The sequence below is a fragment of the Lepidothrix coronata genome, unplaced genomic scaffold (assembly GCF_001604755.1).
Source record: "Lepidothrix coronata isolate B3197 unplaced genomic scaffold, Lepidothrix_coronata-1.0 Scaffold202, whole genome shotgun sequence".
Classification (NCBI taxonomy): domain Eukaryota; kingdom Metazoa; phylum Chordata; class Aves; order Passeriformes; family Pipridae; genus Lepidothrix; species Lepidothrix coronata.
Window position 1 is genome coordinate 1,026,947 of NW_016690382.1, and position 22,759 is coordinate 1,049,705.

The 22,759-nt window shown below is 35.9% G+C and overlaps 1 protein-coding gene across 1 annotated transcript in view; it reads left to right on the forward strand.

Annotated features, from left to right (window-relative positions):
* ERC2 (ELKS/RAB6-interacting/CAST family member 2) overlaps positions 1-22,759 on the forward strand; it is a 436,730-nt gene that overhangs the window by 206,531 nt on the left and 207,440 nt on the right. Inside the window, 1 exon segment of the mRNA XM_017832458.1 lies at positions 20,734-20,894. Within this exon segment, the coding sequence (XP_017687947.1) occupies positions 20,734-20,894 (161 nt within the window).

A 22,759-nucleotide genomic window follows, 5' to 3' on the forward strand; every position in this document is an offset into this window, starting at 1 on the left:
TATCCTCAACCAAACTGTTTAGATTTTTATCTAAAAATTATAAATTTTGGATTTCCTTCTCCACTTACTTTCAGATGACAATTATTTTCATTTTCAAAGGAGATTGGAATTACTTACTCTATTGAAGAGTGACCCAAAATTGAAATTAGGTACTCGAAGAAATGTGAATTTGCACTAGGTTCATGATTCATCTTTGAACTCTACTCTTTCTTGAGCAACCATTTATCTTCAGTTCATCAAGCAGAAAGTGATAAGGCAGCTACTACAGTAAACTATGGTAATAGGAACCTGTGGAAGGGACTAGGAAACAAAGCTCCTTGAAAAAGTCAGGAATTTAGGGGAGAGAGAAGAGAGATTTTCTTACGCTGATGTGTCTCTGTTAGATTTTTCAAGGGAAGATTAGATTTTTGCCAAAAGATCTGTGTGCAGTTTGTAAGCAGTAGGAACAGGGCTGGGAAATGCTTCTTACATGTGGAATGTATAGCTATTTCTTTACATGAAGATGCTACAGGTCTTTCTTCTAGACATGTCATGTTACTGCTGAAGAATATGCGGAAAAAATTATATTCCACCCTTATTTTATGTTCTTCACAGCAGCCTTCTCTCCAGCAGAGAGAAGGTTCTGTCTGCATGTGGCCTTTATGTAGATTCAGAAGCACGTGAAAGGCTTCTGCACTCTCATACTGACACTTCTGACAGTTTGGCCCCATTAATAGACATTTCATCAGTGAGAGGGCTCCCTGAAAACTGTACAGGAAAGAAGAGTCGGACATGTAATACTGTAGTCTTGGGGGATGTGGATAAAAGGTTCTGAAGAGAGGTAGAATACTAGAAATACAAGGGAGTTATATGAATTATCAGGCTACCAACATACAGACTGTTAAAATTAATTACTTTTTCACTTACAGAAATTCTTCCTGTTAACAGTGCCAATGTCTGTTTCTTTGGAAAGCACTAGTTAGGGCCCCAATATAAACCTCTCACTTTTGATAGTGGGCTTAATTTTGTGCAGGGTGCTTAGCTAGGAAAGTTAGGGCTGAATATAACAAACAGAAATGACATCAAGAATCAAAATTTCCACTTCATACATGATGACCTGATTTCATCAGTTGAGCTGGGATTGAAGAACATTGTCTGTAAACTGTACTTTTTCTCATTGTACTCATTAGTAAAAGGTACAATTATGTTAGAAAGGAGGTTGTCTATAGGGTGGGTGACACCATGTACCAGAGCTGACTGGATTCCTTAATCTGAAAACCTGTGGGCCAAAAAATGATGGATGGGAGTCACAAGACTTACACCTTGGAAAATCAAAAGTAGAAGTAGAAGATGGGCTCTTGACTTTGTTTACCAAGTAGGAAATGACTCTATCTCTGAGGGCTCTGTGGATGAATCTGCTTTACCCCTGGAGCTGGCACATAAATCAATCTCATCATTTTAGCTGGTTCTTTTCCTTCCCAGCCAGGGATTCAGATTACCCAGCTGTATCCCTGCTGCAAAGCACTGTTATCAGTTGTGTAATGAAACCCTATCATGAGAACTTTATTTGACCCATCCACTATATATGTGGCTCAAGTCACAGTCTGGAGACCCATTTCACATGCAGCCAAAATGTGGCTTAGGATAAAAAAAGATAAGCATGTATAAATCTCTTAGACAGTAAAAAAAAAAATCAAAAAATCCAACTCGAACAAGCAAACTCTTATAACTAAAGAATTAAGCATCTCCTGCTCTTAGTGAGAATGAATTTGGACCTGAAGTTTAACTGAGCTTAGCTTGAATCCCATTAAATTTATCCCATAAAAATGAAAGAACAACTCACTGACTTCACTGGCCCTTTACTTATACACAACTGCAATAATAAGAAATTAATGTTTGAATATCTACAAAATATGTTTACAGGAAGAATTAGCTGGTGAGAAAACAAGCAGCAGTAAAACTGATTTAGAAGGAATGGTAGGCTTTTACAGTATTTTGGGGGAATCTGCCCCAACAGAATCATCGAGAATTTTTTCATAGGCTGTAAGAAAGGTAAAATTAATGTTTTAATGAACTATAGTTCCCAGAATGACCCCAGGACTGCAAAGATGATCCATTTCTTTCTGCAGGATCCTAAAATTGATACTGGTTGAAGGCAGTGAAATTATCAGGCAAAAGCTGAAAATGTGAAAAGGAACTGGAACACCCAGTGAATGGTGCTCCTGGGCTGTGGTACTGCCCTGTCTCAGAACTCTGAGACGTTCAATGCACACGTAATATTTAAGCAAGGAGGATGTGCTTTAACTGCTGCAAGGCTACACAGAGTCAATTGCTCAGTTACTTCAGACTTAGGTAGTAGAAGATTAATATAATAAATTTAAGACCCCTGGTTTACAACCTTTTGCATACTACCAGTTAGCTCTGTACTTTCTAAAACACTATGGAAATATGTACAAGAGTGTTTTAGAATAGCTGGAACTGCAGGAAAAAGCCAAAAGTATTATGCTTGGATCTTTTTAAGAGTCTGTTAAAGAAATTTAGTTTTTATAGAGCTTTTTAATTTTTTTTTTTTAAAATCTTAAATCTGAACAAAAGCCTTAAACTTTTGTACCTGGAGAAAAATAAGTATAATTTTCTCTGTTCTCCTCCACCCCCTCACCTCCCCATATGCTACAACACCACATCCTGAACATGAAAACAACTTCACTGATTGCCTGTTAAAAGCCCAGAGTAAACTCTAGACATCAAGGCCCATAATACAGCCAGCTGGGGTCTTACTTTCCAAGGAAAAAATCCAAAATGGCAGCTCAGATGACTTTGTTTCATGAGTCATCTGAACTGTGGTACAGCGTCTTTGGAGAAAAATGGTTTCCTGAGATTTTCATGTGACCATTACAGTTGAGTAAGTAATAATGTTTGCAATGATATGGTACATATACATTTTAAATTCCAGTGTTGTCAAGGAAAAATGTGCATTGCATTAGTGTAACATATTGTGATTTACAGTAGGGCACTTCTGTCCACATTACTGAATACCAGAGCACCAAGAGTGTCTGTCGGTTCTTATCTATCTACTCACAGCTGTATTTAAGCAACTAATACGCATTTCTATAAACATCTTGATTTATGGACAAAGTTGGCCACTGAGAAGTAAAGTTTTCCTGAAGGGTAGGAGACATGTCATTCTTCTTCGGTTTAGTGGGGAGATCACAAACGTCCGGCTCCTGTCGTGCCTTTTGGTGTTCAGTATTAACCATTTTACTCTCCATACTTGTGAGTCCTTTTAAATGTGTAATATATTCTTTCCTAAATATTTATTTTATTTTTATGAAACAGGGAAGTGCTTTTAGTCCTTCTATTCTAGTTACTCTCATTAACTCTTTGATAGGCTTTCTTGATTTTAAGTAGAAACATAAAGGAATTTGACTTACAGTTATTTTTCTATTTTGGAACCTCAGTTGATTAAGAGCTAGAGTTGTCTTGGCAAGAATGTTCCCTTTGCTCCACGCAAAAGAATGACTGAAAATTTTTCTTCCAGATGAATGAATCTTTCTGCATTTTTCTAAGCACTTTTTAACCTGGGTGTTTTTGGGTTTGTTTGTGGGGGGTTTATTTATTTATTTTTAAATCTGATTCCATGTAAGGTCATACATTACATTTCTAATGCTCACACATTTCTAGTGGGTGACCTGTGTGACATACCTGAGTGGTTTTTAAGATATTTCCCCAGAATGACTAGTAGACTCCAAGCTATGCACAGCAGTGACTTGAATTAATGTCTGCAGGTTTTGTGATTGGTCCCCACAACTTGGGTGCTCATTCTGTGATTCTTCTTCACAGCTACCCTCTGTGGGTATTAGTATAATAACTCTGCCTTCCTGATGAATTGAGAATGAATTGGTTGCAGCAGTGTTTTCAAAGAAGGAATCATCAGCCTTGGCACCATCCCTACCCTCCTTTCATGCAACTAAACTCATTAATCTTTGGAGTGTAAGAACTGGATCAGATATGAGATACATCTACTTCATTTTTTTGTCCTGGTCAGCAGAAAAAAAAACCAAACAACTTAAAGCAAAATAATACAAGAATTGGTGCATGAAAAAATAAGATTAGGCAGAGTGTTTTTTCTCAGTATACTGTCTCAGGTTTATCAGTGGGTGGCTTTAGGGACCTTTTGAGCTGGAAATAGCATATATATTGTCATGTTTAGAAGCCATAGAACTTAATAAAGCATTTAAAACTTTTAGGCACTCATTTTGGGTCTGAGAATCACCCTAGATCCTTGAGCTATGCAACTTAAAATGTCATGTTAAGCGTTTTTCCTTTTATGTGGTTTTTAAGCCTGTTGCCTAGTCATGTCCTTAGGTGCCCATAATTCTTTAGCTGTGAGAAATAGCAAACAACTATTTGTTCACCTTCTCTATAGCATTTATGCTCTCCTGCTTCTTTTTCAATAGTGCGTTTTCCAAGCTGAAAAGTCCTGCTTGAAATCCTGCCTTTCCTCTTTGCAGATAACTTTAAGTTGTTTGTCTTTTTTAACTGGGAGAATAGATTCTTTTCAAATTATTTTTGGCACATGTGGACCATTTTGTCTAGCAATTAACTTGTTCGCGTTATGCTACAAATAAGATAAATAAGTTTTATATAAATTTTAAATCAAAATATTCTAGAAAACAGGTCCAGAAGGGATGCAATGGTGTGTTTTAGTGCATTCATAGTCCAAAGTGAGTGTCAATTATACCACTGTTGTTTCTGAGAGAAGTTTGTCTAACTTGCTTTTGTGACATACATAATAACCTTGTTCATAATTCATAGTCCACAGGTATTAAAAGATTTCTCTATTATCTTAACTTAGTTTGGTTTTCTGTAATTTTAAGCAGTTATTTCTTCTCTTATCCACATTGGACATAGTGAACTCACTTTTTTCTCCTCATTCTTTATGATGGCCTGTAACTGTGAATGCATATCATGTTCCTTAGTTTTCTCTTCTTGGAGTTGATAGACCCTAATTCTCTCAGTCTTACCACAGAGGTTATGTTTTCTAGTTTTCTTATTGTCCTTGTTGCTTTTCTTTGTAGTCTTTCCAGTTTGTTCACATCTTTGAGTGGATAAAATGGATCCAGTTCTCCTGCTGAGATCTTGCCAGCGCCAAAGAAAACAAAAGGATTACTACTATATATACATCTCTCCATAGTGTGTTTTTTGCAACAACATGACACTATTGACCTGTCACCTTAGTGTCTTGATCCTTTTCTTTAGTAGAAAAAGACAACTTCTTAATCAGTTATTTCTCTTTCTGGATTTGTGGAGTTGATTAATTCTTCTGAAGTGTATGACCTTGCTTTTCTCCCTATTAAATAGCATGATTTTTTCCCTGCTCAGTTCTCAAGTTTGGCAAGATATCTTAATGCTGTGTTTTTTGTGGTTTTGTACTGATTCTTTCTGAAAATTTTTAATCTTAGTCTTTGGAGTTATTAAAGAATTGAATATCATATAACTGCAAAATTCCATTTTTTAAGCATCCTTCTAGTTTAACAGTGAAGTTTTGGTGGCTCATCACAGTTTCCCAAGTAGTTTGGCATCCATGTTATATTACTTTCATTTGGCTTATATTTGTCTTTAGCTTGGTTATGTGACTATCTTGAGATTTCTTACCTAATATGACTGCTACTCTTGTTCTTCAATAAAGCCAATTGCTCTGTCATATGAGGACATTAAATAGATACAGCTTTTTGAGAAGTTTTTGAGGCGCTGATTCTTCCAGGTGTCTAAGAAGAGTCTGAAGCAGATTACTTGGTCCAGTAAGTTTCAGAGTCAAAACTGACTTATCCATAATTCTCTGGTCTTCCTTTTTTTTTTTTTCTGTTAAGATCAAAATTATATTTGTCATTCCTTAGTTTTTTGGTATCACAGTTGTTCCCCAAGAGTTCTCAAAAGCCCTTTTGTTTTCAACAGTGCTGAGATTTTATCTGCCATTTCTATTCCTTGGGCAAAATTCAGTAGTATCTGGCTAATAAGAAAACATCCCAGTGTTAATTTTAGTAGCTATTTGATCAGCACTACTCTTGAGTAAAAGGTGATGTAAAAGAGCATCAGCCTTTTGGTGGTCTTGGCATAATCATTTAATAAATTTACAGATGTGTANAATAAGCTTAATAGAGGCAAGCCTCATTTAGTATAGCTTTAGTAATTTTGTTTGTATGTGAGTTTATTCATGACATCCTTTTAAAAGTTTGCAAATAAAAGGGATAATGCTGTCTCATCTAGTACAAAATGCTTGGACATTAAAAGGCAATAGGATATTAGAGAATCCATTTCATAATTATGATGGTTAAAGATCCCAGTGGGGTTTGATATCTACCAGCATCCAGTAATTTTAGCAAAGACAGGTGGTAAAGGATGGGGGAAATATAGTTGTAGCCTCAGGCAGATACTCAGCTCATGCAGCTGTTTCATGCATTCTGGCAACATGACTCAGTCAAAATCAAATAACATTCCTTATGCCAATATTTCTTACCTGCATATGAAACCAGTTGTCTTTCATTTTGCAAAAACATGATAATTCAAAGAGCATTAAAAAAATGTACTGTTTCTCACGCAGAATTTATATCTTGCAGCTGCACACTAATCCAAGTGAAATGGCGTAGAGTTTCACTTTATCAGCCAATCATAACTTTAAACTGTTTTTACAATTCATCGTACAGGTTTTAAAGCCAGATTTAAGTCTGTATATGAAAAATAGTCTACTTGATGTATGAAACCATAGATTAGTCAATATGTATTTAAAGAAGTACTTCAGTAATAGCAGAAGAATGACTTCAGAGAATTTATGGACTAAACGCTGAATGATACACATGGAATGTAAGTGTAACGCCGTCAGTACGTTTGGGACTATGTGTGAAAGGAGGAGCTGAAAAATATTGTAGAATCATTGAATATGCTGAGTTGGAAGGGACCCATCAGGATCATTGAGTCCAACTCCTGGCCCTGTGCAGGACACCCAAGAATGACTCCATGTGCCTGAGAGCATTGTCCAAATGCTTAGTTTATTAGCTAAAATAATCTCTGATCCTGGTACTCTTTTAGAGCTGTCATATTTAGATTATTAGTCTATTCTATATCACAGAATCATAGAATCATTTAGGTTGGAAAAGACCTCTAAGATGACAGAGTCCAACTGTTAACCCAGCACTGCCACTATTTTAAAATTTTGTCTTTCACGCCCATATTGTTTTAACATATTTTTGGTTGTTCTTCGTCAATGTTTTTGTTCTGTACAGGCTCAGAGAAAGTGATAAACTACTTAATATGTGAAAAGGTTTTTTTGTATTCTTAGAGGGTTTTGGTACTTCAGAAATTATGTACAGTAAAAGTTACAGCAGTGATTGCTTGAGTGACTGTCATGATCTCCATTTACACAACACATTTAAATATACTCACACTTAGGAACACCCTCTTGCACTATGTTGCTAATAAACTCTATTACTTAGAAAAGACAGTTCCCAGGAATAAAAAACTGTTCAAGTTTTATGCCTATTCCATCCTTTAAAATTCTGTTTATTGTGCCAGATACATTTTGTAGTTGATGCCAGTTATTTGTCTATTTTTGCTGTCATCAAGCTGTTAAACATTACTATTCAGCTTTTTTTTGGTATGAAAAACTCCTTTCCTATTTCAACTTTGTTTTTTAGATGTAATTTCCTGCTATAACAATATTTTCTGGAAAAAAAATCAAGAATACCTAAATACCTTAAACAGGTTTTACAAGTTAGCAATTCTGCTGTAATTAGGCTTCAGGCTACCTCTGGCTCCATGGATTTAAAACTATCGGAGTTTACTGTTTTGTGAAAAATATGTTTTACTTTGTTTGGACATGCTTGTCATAAGTTTCTCAGTATATCATTATACTTTAAAACCTCCCACTGGCAGCGTCTGGAAGGAAAAAATATAGTGTAAACTATAGAAGACCTAATGGCAGCTTCCTGCCAACGTTCATTCTTGAATCAACAGTGTTTGTTTTTGTTTTTGCTTTTGTGAAAATATGTCACAATCTAGTCTTTCATATAAGTTTGCTATTTTTTATCAGCCTAATAAAGCATATATCCACATCTTCTACTTTCCCTTATTTTTTCTCCTTTTCATTCCATGATATCTGTGTTTCTGGTCATACCACCAGTGAGTGTTTGCACACATAAATTATACACCTAAAACCACTCATCACTAGAAAATTTATTACTTCTAATATCTTTCTCATGAACAGTTGTGTTTATTTCTGAGTTGACTTCTCTGGTAAAGACAGCAATGCTCTTAGCTTTGGTTCAGTTCTTTGTTTTTTCAAGACTTTAGATATTACAGTGTATATAGGACCATGTGGGCTTTTAACCATAAGCCTGCACCGGGAATAGTTAAATGGGTTTAGTTTATAAATGCAACTCTGAGTAAAAAATAATAGTAGATTGCTATCTGTATTAACTATACTACTTCTACTCTGCTGAAGCAAGGGGCAGTACATGGGAGCAGAATGAATCCTCCTGTCAGAGCATATAATTGGCTTTTTTTTTTTTTTCCCTTTGAAACCCTGTTGGGAGAAGGCGGGGAGCAGGGAGGAAGGTTGCTGTCCTTTAAGATAAGGAACTTGAATTTTCTTTCCTCTGTCCAGGAAACTTATGTTACTTGGTTTGGTAAATCTTTTATCTTCTGGCTCTCCTTTTGGCCAGTTAAACTTTTGGCAGTTTAACTACTAACTTTACTTAATTAAAGGAGAGACAGATACCACAGATACTTGGAAAAGTAGATGCTCTTCTTTCCTCTTTAAAAAAACCAAACAAACCAAAACCCACAAAACTTCTTTAAGCATTCTTTGCGAGTATTTTGGCATGTTTTTGAATATGAAATACCTGCTGATTTGTAGTATTAGAAAAACATAGTAAGTTAATAGTAGTTATTATTTATATTATCTCATGTTAGTGCACATTTATAGCAGTGAGGGTTACTCTTCTGTGATGGTTAATTTTCCCTCCTCTTGAGGGAGAATGCTGTATAACATTACATGAAGTACCACAAAAGATTAAACTATATTCATAATGCAATACAGTAGGATACCAGTTATTCAAACAACTTGTATCACACTACATTTGTCTGCGTGACTCATGGGTTTGTGTTATGAGGAGTCACTGTCAGACAGGAAGACATGTACAGCAGGGAAGTTTGGATAACCAGGATCATACTGTGAGTATTTGGGTTTTTTGTTGACCAAATCCATTATATGTAGAAAGGCTATATTTCTCTTTTTGTTCATTTATAGAAACCCTCTGTAAGATTATGCTATCACATGAATTTACTGAACAGATGTTGTATTATAAGCCATTACTTTTGATCTTGTCATGAGCAGTAGATATTAGATAAGTGGCACCAGCACAAAAAAAGACTCCAGACTGAAAAAGCCAACTTAGAACAAGAGAATTGTTGATCTCTACTTTTGAATAATAATTTTATTTACTCATTGCAAACACTGTTTCTTAAAAGGAAAAAAAAAGTAAACCCTTAAGTTTTAAGTGTCCAGCTCTCTTCCTATATAAGAAAATATTCAAAACGTGTATTTGCTAACCTTGAAACACTATTTTTCTCAGTATCCCTTATACCAATGAAGAGGAAGAAAAATCCAATTCTCTGTAAAAAATGCCTGCAGTTGTCTAAGCTGCACTGCCTAAATGAATGAGAATTATTGAAATCTCCTGTAGTTTCTTTTGCTTTGTAGGTGTTTGCTGTGGAATTAATCTTAGAGAGGAGAAGGAATTTAGTTGTCATTTATGTGTGTGCTCACTGAAGTGATTTTGTAGGTCTTATGTATGCACCAAGAAACTGGAGAAATTAGATATTTGGAAATGGAAATTGGTGGTCTTCCAGGCTATATTGGATCTAAAAGTGTTAAATCCTTTAATAAATAAACCTTGATTCAGACTGGAATGTCTTGGCTTGATCTTAAAGGTGATATTATGAGGGACTTCTAGCTGTTGACTAGCCTCAAAGATAATTATCTACACATTCCAATCTTGTTCTGCCATCAGCAGTATCTGAGGCCTAAATGGAGCAAGTGTTATTTCCACTAGAAATATATTATATTTAGACTATCCTTGTTCCCAAAGATTTAAAAAAAATATTTATATCTGACTGGAAATACAAAGAATAAAATAAATAACTAAATGATCTTCTTAGAGTCCTGTCAGTTTAACACAGGAGTCATAATTTCAGCCATTGTAGATAGTTTTCTAACTGTGACATTGTGTGTTGTAAGCACAGTTGTATTGTTGGTGTTACTACTTTTGCTGGGCTGTAGATGAAAGAATAAGTTTTTCTTTGTGGAATATTTTGGAGGGGACGTCTCTTAAAACATCAGTACAATGTAAATTTTATTTACTGTATCATGTACTGGCTCTAATTTGAGACACTGAATAGCCCATCTGAAACAAGATATATGCTATTTAAGCATTAGAGAGTCATGTTCTAGTGTCAAGCATCTTAAAATGGATGGAAATGCTCTTCTGCCTTTAAAAAATCAACACCTTAATTCATAGTACATAGCTGTTAATACGTGATAAATCTAAGAATATTTTGTTTGTTTTGCAAGTTCTGCTTGCACAAGTGATTATATAAATTTGCTTCTTTTAAGGACTGCTGGGTATGGCAGAGACTTCTGTAATGAAGTATATCTGTGGGACAAAACCTGTACAAAGAAAAAGAAAGCAAGCCTAATTTATAAATACCGTTTAAATATGTATTTTTGTGAACACGCTCTAATACAGTTTTGAAGTATCCTCGCTTGTGGCATTGCGTGTTCCATGGATGTGGACTCCAGATCTTAAAAAATACTTCAAATGTACAACTTGGTGTACAACAAATGTACAACATAGTCATCTGCATTCGCTGAAACCAAGCCTCTCTTTGAAGAGAGGCATTTAAGAATAATAAAAGATATGTCCCAGTGAGAGTTATTATACAGAATATGGACAGTGGCAAGAGAGTTAGTTTACATGAAAGGTCAAGCAGATCCAAAATAAAGTTCTCATTGAGGCGAGTTAAATCCTTCCATCCATAAGTTTTGTTAAGTCCTGACACTTAGCCCATATATTTTGCCTCAAAATAGAGTGAATAATATCAACTTGTAGTTCTGCATGTTTTCTGTTTATACTCTCCTGCCTGTTGCCTCATGTGGGAAGAGGCTTGAGAGACTCAGAAGGAAAACAAAACTCTTAGCTGAGGAGTAAAAGGCAGCCTGTGTTAGTTAAAGATTCTGGCACTACTTTTCCTTTTTTCATCTGGTGAGAAATATTATTGGTCTCATCAAACTTTGTCTAATGCATTTAGCTTGCAGAAATATTTATACCTGTATAAAAGGCCTTTATAAAGCCCATTGCTTCAGTATCGAAATAATGCCCATACAAGAACAGTTAGGTAGTAAAATCTTCGGTAAATTCCATAGAGCAATTATTATGGTTCAGGCCAAGGCTTTATAGTATAATTTTTCTTAATTTTCTTATTATAAACTGATTATTGCTTTATCGATAGGGGAAATTTCTTCATACTGCCTAAATAGAATTCCTGCATCCACTGAGGCTGCCTTTCATAAGGATTCCCTTTTTAATGTAATGTGAAGTGCAATTTAGGAAGCACAAAAGCTCTACCTGAATATTGACAGTTGCTGTTCTTCAGGAGGAATTCCTGCTGACAAATTCTGGGTCGATATTTTTGCTCCATCGTGTGACCATTCCTGGCTTATCATGTGTTAATAATGGAGTCCAGTTGTCAGACATTTTGTTGTCCCCTGGAGGCCTCCCTTGACTGTCCTATGGGTTACCCTATCCTGGACAGACTCATAAGCACTACAGTTCTCTTCCTATTGACTGGTCTCTTCCTGAAGTGGCCCTCCAAAGCAGATTTTAATTATTTTATTTATTGTTGTCCTAGTGGTAAGCTTGTGTTGCTCATGTTCATTCCATGTCTGAAACAATTAACTGTTTGTAGTCCTGTTCCATATGCTCTCCAGTACTTCCCCCATGGCTCTGAAGAAATTTGGGTAATGATGTAACTACCAGTTGTTATACCAAGTATTGCAAATTTTCTTATTAAGAGTGATTTGCAGGTGGGTGTACCAGAGCTAAAACTTGGCTCTTCCACGACAGATATAGTTGACTTTTCTTAAGATTATTTATGTAATTCATATTGCACTATATACAATATGAAATAATTTTAGTTTTTAAGTAGGTAGCACATCCATGCTACTGTGGCTTTTGTAGGTGTGCCAAGCCAATAAAATATTACATAAATAATTTTATACTAAAAATGCCATAGAGTTAAGTAAACAGGGAAATACTATCTGCAGTAAGAGAAGATATGTCTTCCTTGGGCATTCAGTACTCACAAGAACACTACGTTAAAAGTCACAGAACTAAAGGTGGTATCAAATTTCTTTGGTGCAGAAGCTATACCTTACCTGTTACATGAATCTTTATTTATCTTGCTGCTAATTAATATTATTTAGCTTGGTTCAAACCTGGATAAGAAATTGTATTTTCTGAGATTTCTCACATAAAAATATCCGAATTTTTTCATACAGTAACATTTTCACTCTAATAAATCTTACTTGCTGTTTCACAATATGTAAGCACACTGTAGGGTGTGGAAAAGCTTTTATGTGCATAAACTACCTGTTTGCAGAAAGGCTTTACACACACCACATGAATCCCTGCTGCTTTTGGATATATTCTAAGGGAGAAGCATTTCTAACTTTAATAATATATTGAGATTATAGATTAAAAGCAGTGGGGAAGTAGCTTTGTGCAGTGTAACCTAACTAGTGTGCTAAGAATCAGCTTTTGGCAAGAAAACTCCCAGTTTGCCCTCTCTCCCTGAAGTTGACCTGGTGGATGAAATAGTAGATGTGTGTATGATTCTAGGCATGCCTTCTCCAAAGATCAACATTTGTACACACTTTAGTCACCTTTTATACGCAGTGCTATTGACATTAAGCAGAGAGGCCAGGCTGACAGCGCTGTGCTTTAACACCAGCTAAAGAGTTGCTCTGCTCTACTCGCATGGTTTATCTAAAAAGACTCAACACTGAAATCACACAGGGTAATTGTTTTCAGTCTACAAGAGTTCTCTTCCAGATACAATATCCTGTAGGACAGTTGAGTGTCCTACCGAAATCCACATATGTTCGCTAGCTAATTCAATTACTTTTCTGAAAACATTAGGTTGAGCTCTGTAATTTATCAATACTTTATATCTAAATTTGCTTTCACTTGCACAACTATAGAACACCTTTCTTGCTCCTTTTGTAATTAGGGTTGGACAGTAGCAAACAAGAGTAAGAGCAGAGCCGAGACCACCAACTGTTTAGAAAAATCAAAGACTTGCTCAAATGAAACTCAGTGGAAAAGGAGAGGAAACGAATCAGATATGTCAATGAAGTAACTAATTTTCAAACTAAATGCAAAAATAAAAAGATGCCTTCTTTTTTTTCTTAAAAAAAGTGGACTTGCACAATTGTTCAGGTGCTTGGTCTTGCTTCCATCACAGTGCATATCTGGATGACTTCTAGAATTGAGTGGGAACAATAATGAGTTGGGCCTTGTCAGCATGAAGTTAACCTTGGAAAAAGAACATTTGTTGACTGATTCTTGCAGCACTTTGACTACTGTATATTTATTGACATGGTCTAGGGGCTGGTGGTTTTTTTCTTTATTTTATATAGCATTGCAAAATTGGAGTGTGACAATTACTTCACCATATAACAGTATTTTGCTATTAATGAAAGAGCTTTTATTTGGAGTAAAACATTCCAGCTGCATCTGTGAGGAGTATTCTGCTCTCTTGCCCATCCTTTTCAGGTTTGCTGACATCTGGGTTGTCATACAGAGTTTTTTAGTTGAAGCTAATTGAGAGAACTATAACTGGGGACCAGTTGCATTTCACAAAATGAAGTGTTTAAATAGATGACAGTATTCCTGGAACTGCAGTGGAAACATCATTTTGTACTTGACAATAGCCTTTTTTTTATATGTCTAGAAACATGGCTCAGAGGTTACTGTTCTTTATACCATCATTTTTGTTTGTTTTGATTAAAACTATATATATAAAAATACTTTTGGTGTTGCTTTTGGTTGTTGGTTTGGTTTGTTGTTTTAAACTGATTATTTTTCTATTTAAATGATTATGTCCAGTATTTTCCAAAATTGTCTAATGATGTATTTCAGTTATAGGTGAAATCACAATATTAATTGGAAAAGCAGATAATGTATCCAAGAATGATATTGTTTTGGTCCTATATCTTACTGAATTACTGAGGTTTAGAATAAAAGAAGATTAATGTTCTAACTGGCAGTACCAAGACAGTTAACCATTTGAATACATCTCCCAGAACTCTCTTGCAAAATCTTAAATTCCCTTTATAAAGAACACAACATTAGTAGACCTTCCACTCAGCATATATATATTTCTTTTAATCTATCAGAATCCACTAAATTCTACAGTACTTTTATGTAGAGATGGATATATGTCTCTGTTATAACACCATGCTTATATACATTAACGTGACTGCTTTCCACCATGTGACAGCCAGCAAGAAAATACTAAGGAAACTAAAGTACTTGCTCTCCCTAACTGTGGCCCCTGCAAGTCTTGATAGGAAATATGCTCTGTCTGTGCTGTGTCTCTTCTTTATCTGAATAAAACTAAACCTCGTGTACTCTTAACGCAGCTCTGAGCAGGAGGATTAAAATATTTTAAATCCTGCTTTTTGTAATAAAGTAATCTCAGTAAGGCTTTTGATTTCAAAGTCTGCAGCAGGGCATCCCGTTTAATGATGGTGCTGTTGTGTCCCTGTGGAGATCCAAGCCCTTCCACATGGACTGCTGTTTCAGCGAGTCTGGTAGTTTGTATTAGACTGCCACTGCATTGCTGGTTGATGTCACTGGGCCCTATTTGCCTTGGCCTTTATGGGTTTTGGAAAACCAACCTGGAATTTATAAATATTCTGCTTAATATTCTGTCAAACCTTTCTCTATTGATGTTTATTTTAAAGCTTTTATGCATTCTAGAGTATGGTTACTTTTTTCCTCTCTAACAGTATCCAAAGTTGTGAGACACAACATGTGTCTAATTTCTTTGTTTGGAAAAGTCCAGGAGCATCAGCCTCCATAACTATACTGGTTTTCTTAGACCTGTTTCCTGGGTTTAAAAATCTGTGATGGAAGAAGTCAGAGGTGAAGAATTTGTCTATGGATGACAAATGGGATGGGAAGAGAGTAGAAGGGAGGGTGACAAAGAGTTTATTTCCATGTCTTGCAAAGCTCAGTATGACACTTTGCTACGTCTGTTTGCTTTTGTGAGAAACACCTTTGTAAGAAACTGTTGAGGCAGTTGGACACTGGAGAAATTCCATTAGCAACAGAAAGGAGCGAGGTATTTACAAACCATATTGCAGGACAGTGTTGGCAATTTTAAAAGCACTAGGTCCACATGACTAGTGTTGGACCTCCTGTAGGTGTGTAATTGAATTAGTCATGAGATAAAGTGGTTCTCTGGTCCAGGATCCTGGGATGCCTGGCACTCCCCCTCCACTGTGCAAGGCATAGGCAATCCATTACTGTAAAAAGCTGAAGTCTGCAGCCTGAGAGTCAAAAGAGCTGGTAAGTGGATATTTGTGTGTACAAATTCAGGCTTTTATCTGTTTTCCCTCATCTCTGTGAATGTGTTTTCTATGCCCTCTTAGGGACAGAATAAATTCGTAGGAAAGCCACAAAGGGAAAGTTTAAGGATTGTAGCCTTTCGGTTTTTTGCAATCTCATGCTTAATCTTCGGGGAAAACCCAAATATTATTTTTATTAAGTTAATCTTCACAAAACTGGAGATAACAGAAATTTATATACTGTGTAACTTGGAGGGGGAAAAAAAGAAGCAAAAAAAAAAAGCATTTCCTTAGCAAATGGAAAAGAAAATAAAGTACCTTTGAACACAACTAGATGGATTCTTACACTGACTGACTTATCAAAATGCATCCATCTGTACTGAATTAATGTAATAGTTTGTTAAAATTCTAAAAAATGTCTATAATGCTTAATATTTTAATATTAAAGTAGAAGAATAAGTAAATAGAAGAAATTATTTATTTTCTTATGTAGAATTCATAAATGATCTCTGTGTACTAACACAAAATTATGTTATAGATTAAAGTGTGGGTATGGAGTTTTTGTATAGCAACTGATACTTGAAAAAGTCAGTTAGGGAAATCCAAAATTCTTACATTTATCACCAGTATTGTTGCTAAAATGAAGTACCAACCCTCTAAAGATAGTAGTACTAACAATATTAACCTTGACTGCTGGAAAGTTGCCAGCTCTTCGTCATCCTGCAGAAATATATCATACTTGAACTGAGAAAACATGCAATTGTCCCTCCCCCTCCTCATTCCCACAAACTGGAACAGTATTATGTTAGCCTGAGTTGTGCTGAGCCGGATCCAATCTGGAATTAAGAATGCTCCAGGGCATTTTTAATAAACTGTCATTCATTTGAACTCTAACCTCCTTTAATTTGCAGAATCTGGTAACGCAGATGTACACTTCAGCCACATTTACTTCTTTTCTTATCATGGTGTGAAATGCTGCTGATAGCACTTGAAAATGTGAAGCTGCTGAACAAATAGAAAAGTGCTCATTTAAAATAGACTCAAAACTAAGAAATAATTAAAAAATAGTTTAGTTTGCTGGGTTTCTGCCCATTCTGAAATGTAAACTTGATTCTGGTGCAGATTTTAATGAAATCCTCAAAGTGCTGAGGTCAGTTAAGCTTTCTGAAAGTATGAAATAAATAATGGCTTTTATTAGAAAGTGCAAAGGATAAACTGGGGCTGTTGCCTTGCGAAGGGGAAGAAAACCGAGTTAACGCTTTCCGGGCAGAGAGCACTCCTGTGCATTCACTGAGGTTTGCACGGAAAACTCTGTCAAAATGTGTGTTCTTCTGAATTCAAAACTTGAGGGCTTCGTGATGAGAAGCAGTTGGACTGAGAGATACAGCTGGAAAAAGTGACTGGGCTTCCAGTTGGGAACAGTTCAGACGGGTGGGATCTGCCCTGGGCCACCTCCGCCCCCCACCAGGCGGAGCTGCTGGGCAGGGAAGGAAACCTTGGTGGTTGGGGCGGGTTATGGACCAAACCCCCCAAAAATAGGCCAAAACCGGCCACTCTGGTGGCTTCTCTGGATTTCTGTGCCAATAAACGTCCGAAGGATGCAGGTGTGATGATTAAGAGTTAGGTGCTGTGGGCTTCAGTTTGGGAGGATGAGCAGGATGAGATATTACGGGTAACGGACATGGTCATGCAAACTTTATCTCGATCCCATGGACAATATAAGAAAAGTGTGTAAACATGTTGCCTGGTCATTAATGAACTGGTATTTCAGTAGGGGGCTCAGTTCAGTATCTGGAGAGTGGAAAAACTGAAACTGGAAGGCAGGACCATACAGCAGTGCTTGATAGAGGAAAGGGCCCCTGGACACACACCAGTCCTTGAAGTGCCCTGAGTGTAGCAAATGAGGTAGTTGCTGCAGGTCAGAAAGGTAAAATTTTCCCCTTTCTTACAGTAGGACTGAGAGGTAGTAAATCAACATGGAACTTTATTATTTTTTTTTTTTTTGCTATTTTTTCAATTGTCAAAGAAGAGAACCTTTGCTTACATTACGAATTTGGTTCGTGTTATACAATGCTTTTTTTCACCTCTAGACTTATCTAGGTAATACTACTTTCAGCGTTTAAAGTTAATTTTTCATTGTAACACGTGCTACAGCTATATAATTAACAAGCTGAGATGTTTGTGTGTGCAACTTCAGTGTTCACTGATTTACACTCAATAGTTGCCAATTTAAAAAAATAAAATCAGTTTTTGTGCACATGCCTGCCGGTTGAATTCTGCTATAGGTGTTGGTGGGACAGTTAATTAGGAAAACGTGCAACTATGAACTTGGGTCATATTCCAAAAAATGAAAGAAGAACTAGCTGGCAAATACTGTGTTGAAAGTGTAAATGGAAGTATAACTTTCAAGTCTACACGTGTTAACGATTTGTGGTTTGAAAAAGTTTTCATATTTAAGTTTTTAAAGTTTTTTTTCTCCTCTCTTTTAAACTTTGATCTCTTTTGTCTAGTAATATGAGTGTGTTATTAATGGACATTAACAAATCCACAGCTTTGTTTTCTACAAGTCTTTAATTCTCTTAAATGTTTTGAAATGTAAATGATGTGTTATATCAGAACTTAGGTGAGGATTCAGTCAATCATCAGTTTGGGTGCTAAATTCAGCTGATTCACCTGGAAAAGGAGTGCAGTGATACCGAAGATATGGAAGTGCTACTATTCTGCCTTTTTACATTCTCATCTGCCAAACAAATCTGCAAGTGTGGAGTGACTTGGTGTTTACAGATACTGTCTCAAAGCTGGAGTCTGTATGAATGAATGACTTTGCAGTCTGGAATCCTTACTACGGTTTCCATTAATGTGTGCTACCTGGAATTAACTAATAGACTGGAGGCTCAGTGGAAACTAGATACAGTTTTTAAAAGATACAAGGACAAGCCTAAGAAATAGCCCCAGAAAACAGATAGAAATATCATATTATATTTTAGTAGTTGAGGCTCGTCCTTATTGGAGGCAGCATGGGTTTATGTTCTTGTACTAAAGCAGAAGATATGAAGCACCTGGTGTTATATTAGAAACTGAATCATTTTTAAAGAAATATGATCTGTGTCTCTCCTGGTTTGTTAATTTTTTTCCCCCTGGGATTTAAGTGCAAATCAAGCTTTTTTTTTTTTTTTCCCCTTTATTTCCCTCAAGTATATTTTTTTTCTTTGCTGCTTCTACTCTGAAAGTTCACTGGCTAGTCATTTTAAAAGGATATCTTTCTTCATGGTTTACTTTAGTGGAATCTTACAGCTGAAGAGACTACTGCATGATATTACACTCCTTGTTATTTCATTTATACCACCCTTATACTAGTTTTAATTTCTGAGTGGAAGGTTGAACATAAATAGTTTCAATGCTATTGGTGATTCTGATTCTGCATTCATGAAATACAAATTCTTATGCACCCCAGGGTATCAGATGTGTTCTAGTATTCCATTGATCTTATTAGTGCTTGTAAAGATGGTGTAGAAGGAAGTAATCAGTGTATCATTTGCGAACAGGTTGTGAATCCTCATTATAATTCAATGACAACTGTGCTATTTATTTGGCTTGATTAAACCTGTTGTATAGGAGGCAATGATTATTCAAACTGAAACAAAAACATGTGGCTTATAAACACAGATAGCGTGCTAGTAGGCTTTAGATAACAACAATTAAGCTTGAACTTGGGAGAAGTAGCCACACTGATTATATGAGTGCAGTGGAATTTTGTCAGACTCTTCAATACACAGCAAAATTGAACCCTTTTCAATGACTTGCATAATGTGGATGAATAGAATATATCCTCTTTGCCATTTTATTTTATTTAGAAGTTCTTTCTGAAGTGTTTTGTAGTTTATAAAACTTTAATATTTGGACAAAGGAGGTGACAAAGAAAATACAGGAAATAGGACATTAATTATTTAAATCATTCAATCACATTAAAGAAAATTGTGTTGTTTACTTGCAGCTCTTAATGTAAACTGTATCATTTGAAGAGGGGGAAATCCTACTGGCCTCCTAATTACTGCAGGTTATTTGTAGCTCTCTGGTCCTGTGAATAATGTAGTGATTTACTCCACTTACCCCACCAGCAAAGGTTCTGCTGCCAGGCAGGTGTACAGGTGTCATTGTATAGTCTCCATTCTTCAGTGTGTTCTTTAAATAATGTGATAGATCATGTCATACACCTTTTTTTTTTTTAATTCTGAATTTTGTTTTCTCCAAAGATAAAATTTTTTTGAATTCCTGCAATAAGCAATTTATCCTGCATCCAGTTAACATTTACCCATGTTAAGGAAAGAGTGGGATCACCTTAACTTTTCCTGCATTTCTTGCTTTGGAGATTCTCACAGTTGTCATGAGGAAAATAACTTTGTTATTAGAGCAGTAAAAGACCTTTAAAGTTCAGAATCTTAGAATACTTTAGTCAGAAGGGACCACTAGAGGCAATGCAGCCTAAACCGCTACTCAGAGCAAGATTAACTTCAAAGTTCAGTCAGATTCTCCAGGCTTCATTCAATCAAGATCTGAAAATACCCAAGGACTAGAGAGTTTACAGCTTCCTTGGGCAACCTGTTCTGCATAGAAGAGTGTGCATTTTTTGATGGAAAATACATGGATTGTCCTGGACACTTTTATAGTAAATATGTATCTATATCATTATCTAAAATTTCTGACATCAGTGTTATGCTGAGGTACCGCTACCCTGAATTTAAATAATACAAATGTTGCAGGAAATATTTATAAATTGTGTCTTAATGTGGCAGTGGCCCAGGTTAAATAGGTTTCTGGTAATCTGTGTTAGTTCTTCTCTTTATAAATATTGTTTTTTAATCAATAGATGAATGGAAACATTACTTTTTTTTTGTATTGAAAGACCACTCTTGTTTCTTTTAATTTAAAACACTTAAGGTAGGAAGAGATTTGAACAACCATTTACATAAAATAATTCCTTCAGTGTGTTTTTTGCCCTGTATTTATGTAGATTTAAGATTTACTTCTTGTAAAGAATATGGAACTTAAAAAGTCCTCTCTCTCAGGTAGAAGAGCTGATGAATGCACTGGAAAAGACTAGACAAGAGTTAGATTCTACCAAAGCCCGTCTTGCCTCAACACAGCAGTCTTTGGCTGAAAAAGAAGCACATCTGGCCAACCTGAGAATAGAGCGAAGGAAACAGCTTGAAGAAATTCTAGAAATGAAGTAAGTACATTGATTTCTCTAATTTCCAGAAAAAAATGAAATTACTGCTTTCGCTCTAAGAGAAGGTTGTGGTTTTTTGTGTGTGTGTGTTTTTTTCTTCACTGCATATATTTAAGTCTCAGTGTAGGACTGGGAATCTAAGACTGTTAAATTCCTTTTAATGCATGGAAATGCAAAAGGCTTTTTTTTAGAAGTACTCAACAATTTACATGAGATGAATTTTTGAAAGTTTTCATTTGCTACATGCAAATAAAAATATCAGCACTGTGTAAATTCTGTGAGAAATCGAGGATCTAAAGCCCTGTCTCTCAGTGGGAATTCTATGCTGGAACTTCTGCTAGTGTCAAATTAGAGGAAAGGGGCTTATTAACTTTATATTGATGGTGCAAAGTTTATTGCATTGAATAATTGGTTAAACCTCCCCCCAGATGAACAAAAACCTCTTTGCATACACTTTATCACTATTTATATGTGTACAGAACAAAAAAGGAAGATACACATATAGTTTAAATCTAACTTGCTCTGCACAATAAAGGTAAATATCTGTAATTATGTTTCCAGTGTTATCTAAAGAATTTCTGGTTCTGACTTTAATGAGGTCTATAGCTACACAGAAAAATGCAATCACATGTGAATTAGAGCAGTATGTGATATTATTTTCTATAATAGATACATTATTTTAGTTTTCTGATGTTCTATTATATGTACATATTCATTCTCCTGTCATAACTCAGGTGCTCAGTGCCAGTCATCTATTTTCTGTGTAGTGCTTTGGTCTGTTTCCTCAAGTCCATGTTTCTTTTTTGTCCTAGTCATAGAATTTATTTTTTGAAATCATAATTCACAAATATTGAGCAACACAGAGGAACAAATCTTTAATTCTGATAATGTGACTTTTTCAATTAAGTGCACAGAACTGTTGGAGATGGAATCAGAGAGAACTTCTATTTCGTGTTGTGAGATGGAAAGAACAAAATATGGCTATGAGATGTCAGGATGCTTTTGCTGGTCTAGGAGATAGAAAATAGAGTTAATGAACTAAAAAACCCTATATAAAATCAAAATATTAATAAACAGAGAAAACAAATAGATTAGTTACAGAAATTGATGTGATCATATTTGCTTTCCTTTTTACTGCCTCTTTAACAAAATGAGTACTCTATCAAAAAGCACAGAATGGACAGACTTTTTTTTCTGAGCTCTGTGTATAGAAAGGGCTACATGACTGCTCTTAAGTATAAATTAAATGTAAATACTATTATCAGATTATTTAATAAGATATGCTAAACAACATAAAATGATAGATACACGTGTATCCATTAGATGCATAATTTTTTAGGTGCGTAAATTAATAGATACAGTGGTTGATGAGAAGCTCAGCATGACCCAACAATGTACATTTGCAGCCCAGAAAGCCAGTTGTATCCTGGGCCGTGTCAAAAGAAGGGCTGGAGCACCTCTGCTATGGACACAGGCTGGGAGAGCTGGAGTTGTTCACCCTGGAGAGGAGAAGGCTCCAGGGGAACTTAGAGCACCTTCCAGGGCCTGAAGATGGTACAAGAGAGCTGGAGAGGAACTTTTTACAAGGGCATGGAGTGATTGGACAGAGGGAAATGGCTTTAGAATGAAAGAGAGTAGATTTAGGTTGGATATTAGGAAGAAATTCTTCCCTGAGGGTGGTGAGGCCCTGGCACAGGTTGGCCAAAGAAGCTGTGGCTGCCCCACTCCTGGAAGTGTCCAAGGCAAGGTTGGATGGGACTTGGAGCAATCTAGGATAGTGGAAGGTGTCCCTGCCCGTGGCAGGGGGCTTGGAAAAAGATGATCTTTAAGGTCTCTTCCAATCCAAACTGTTCTATGATTCTATT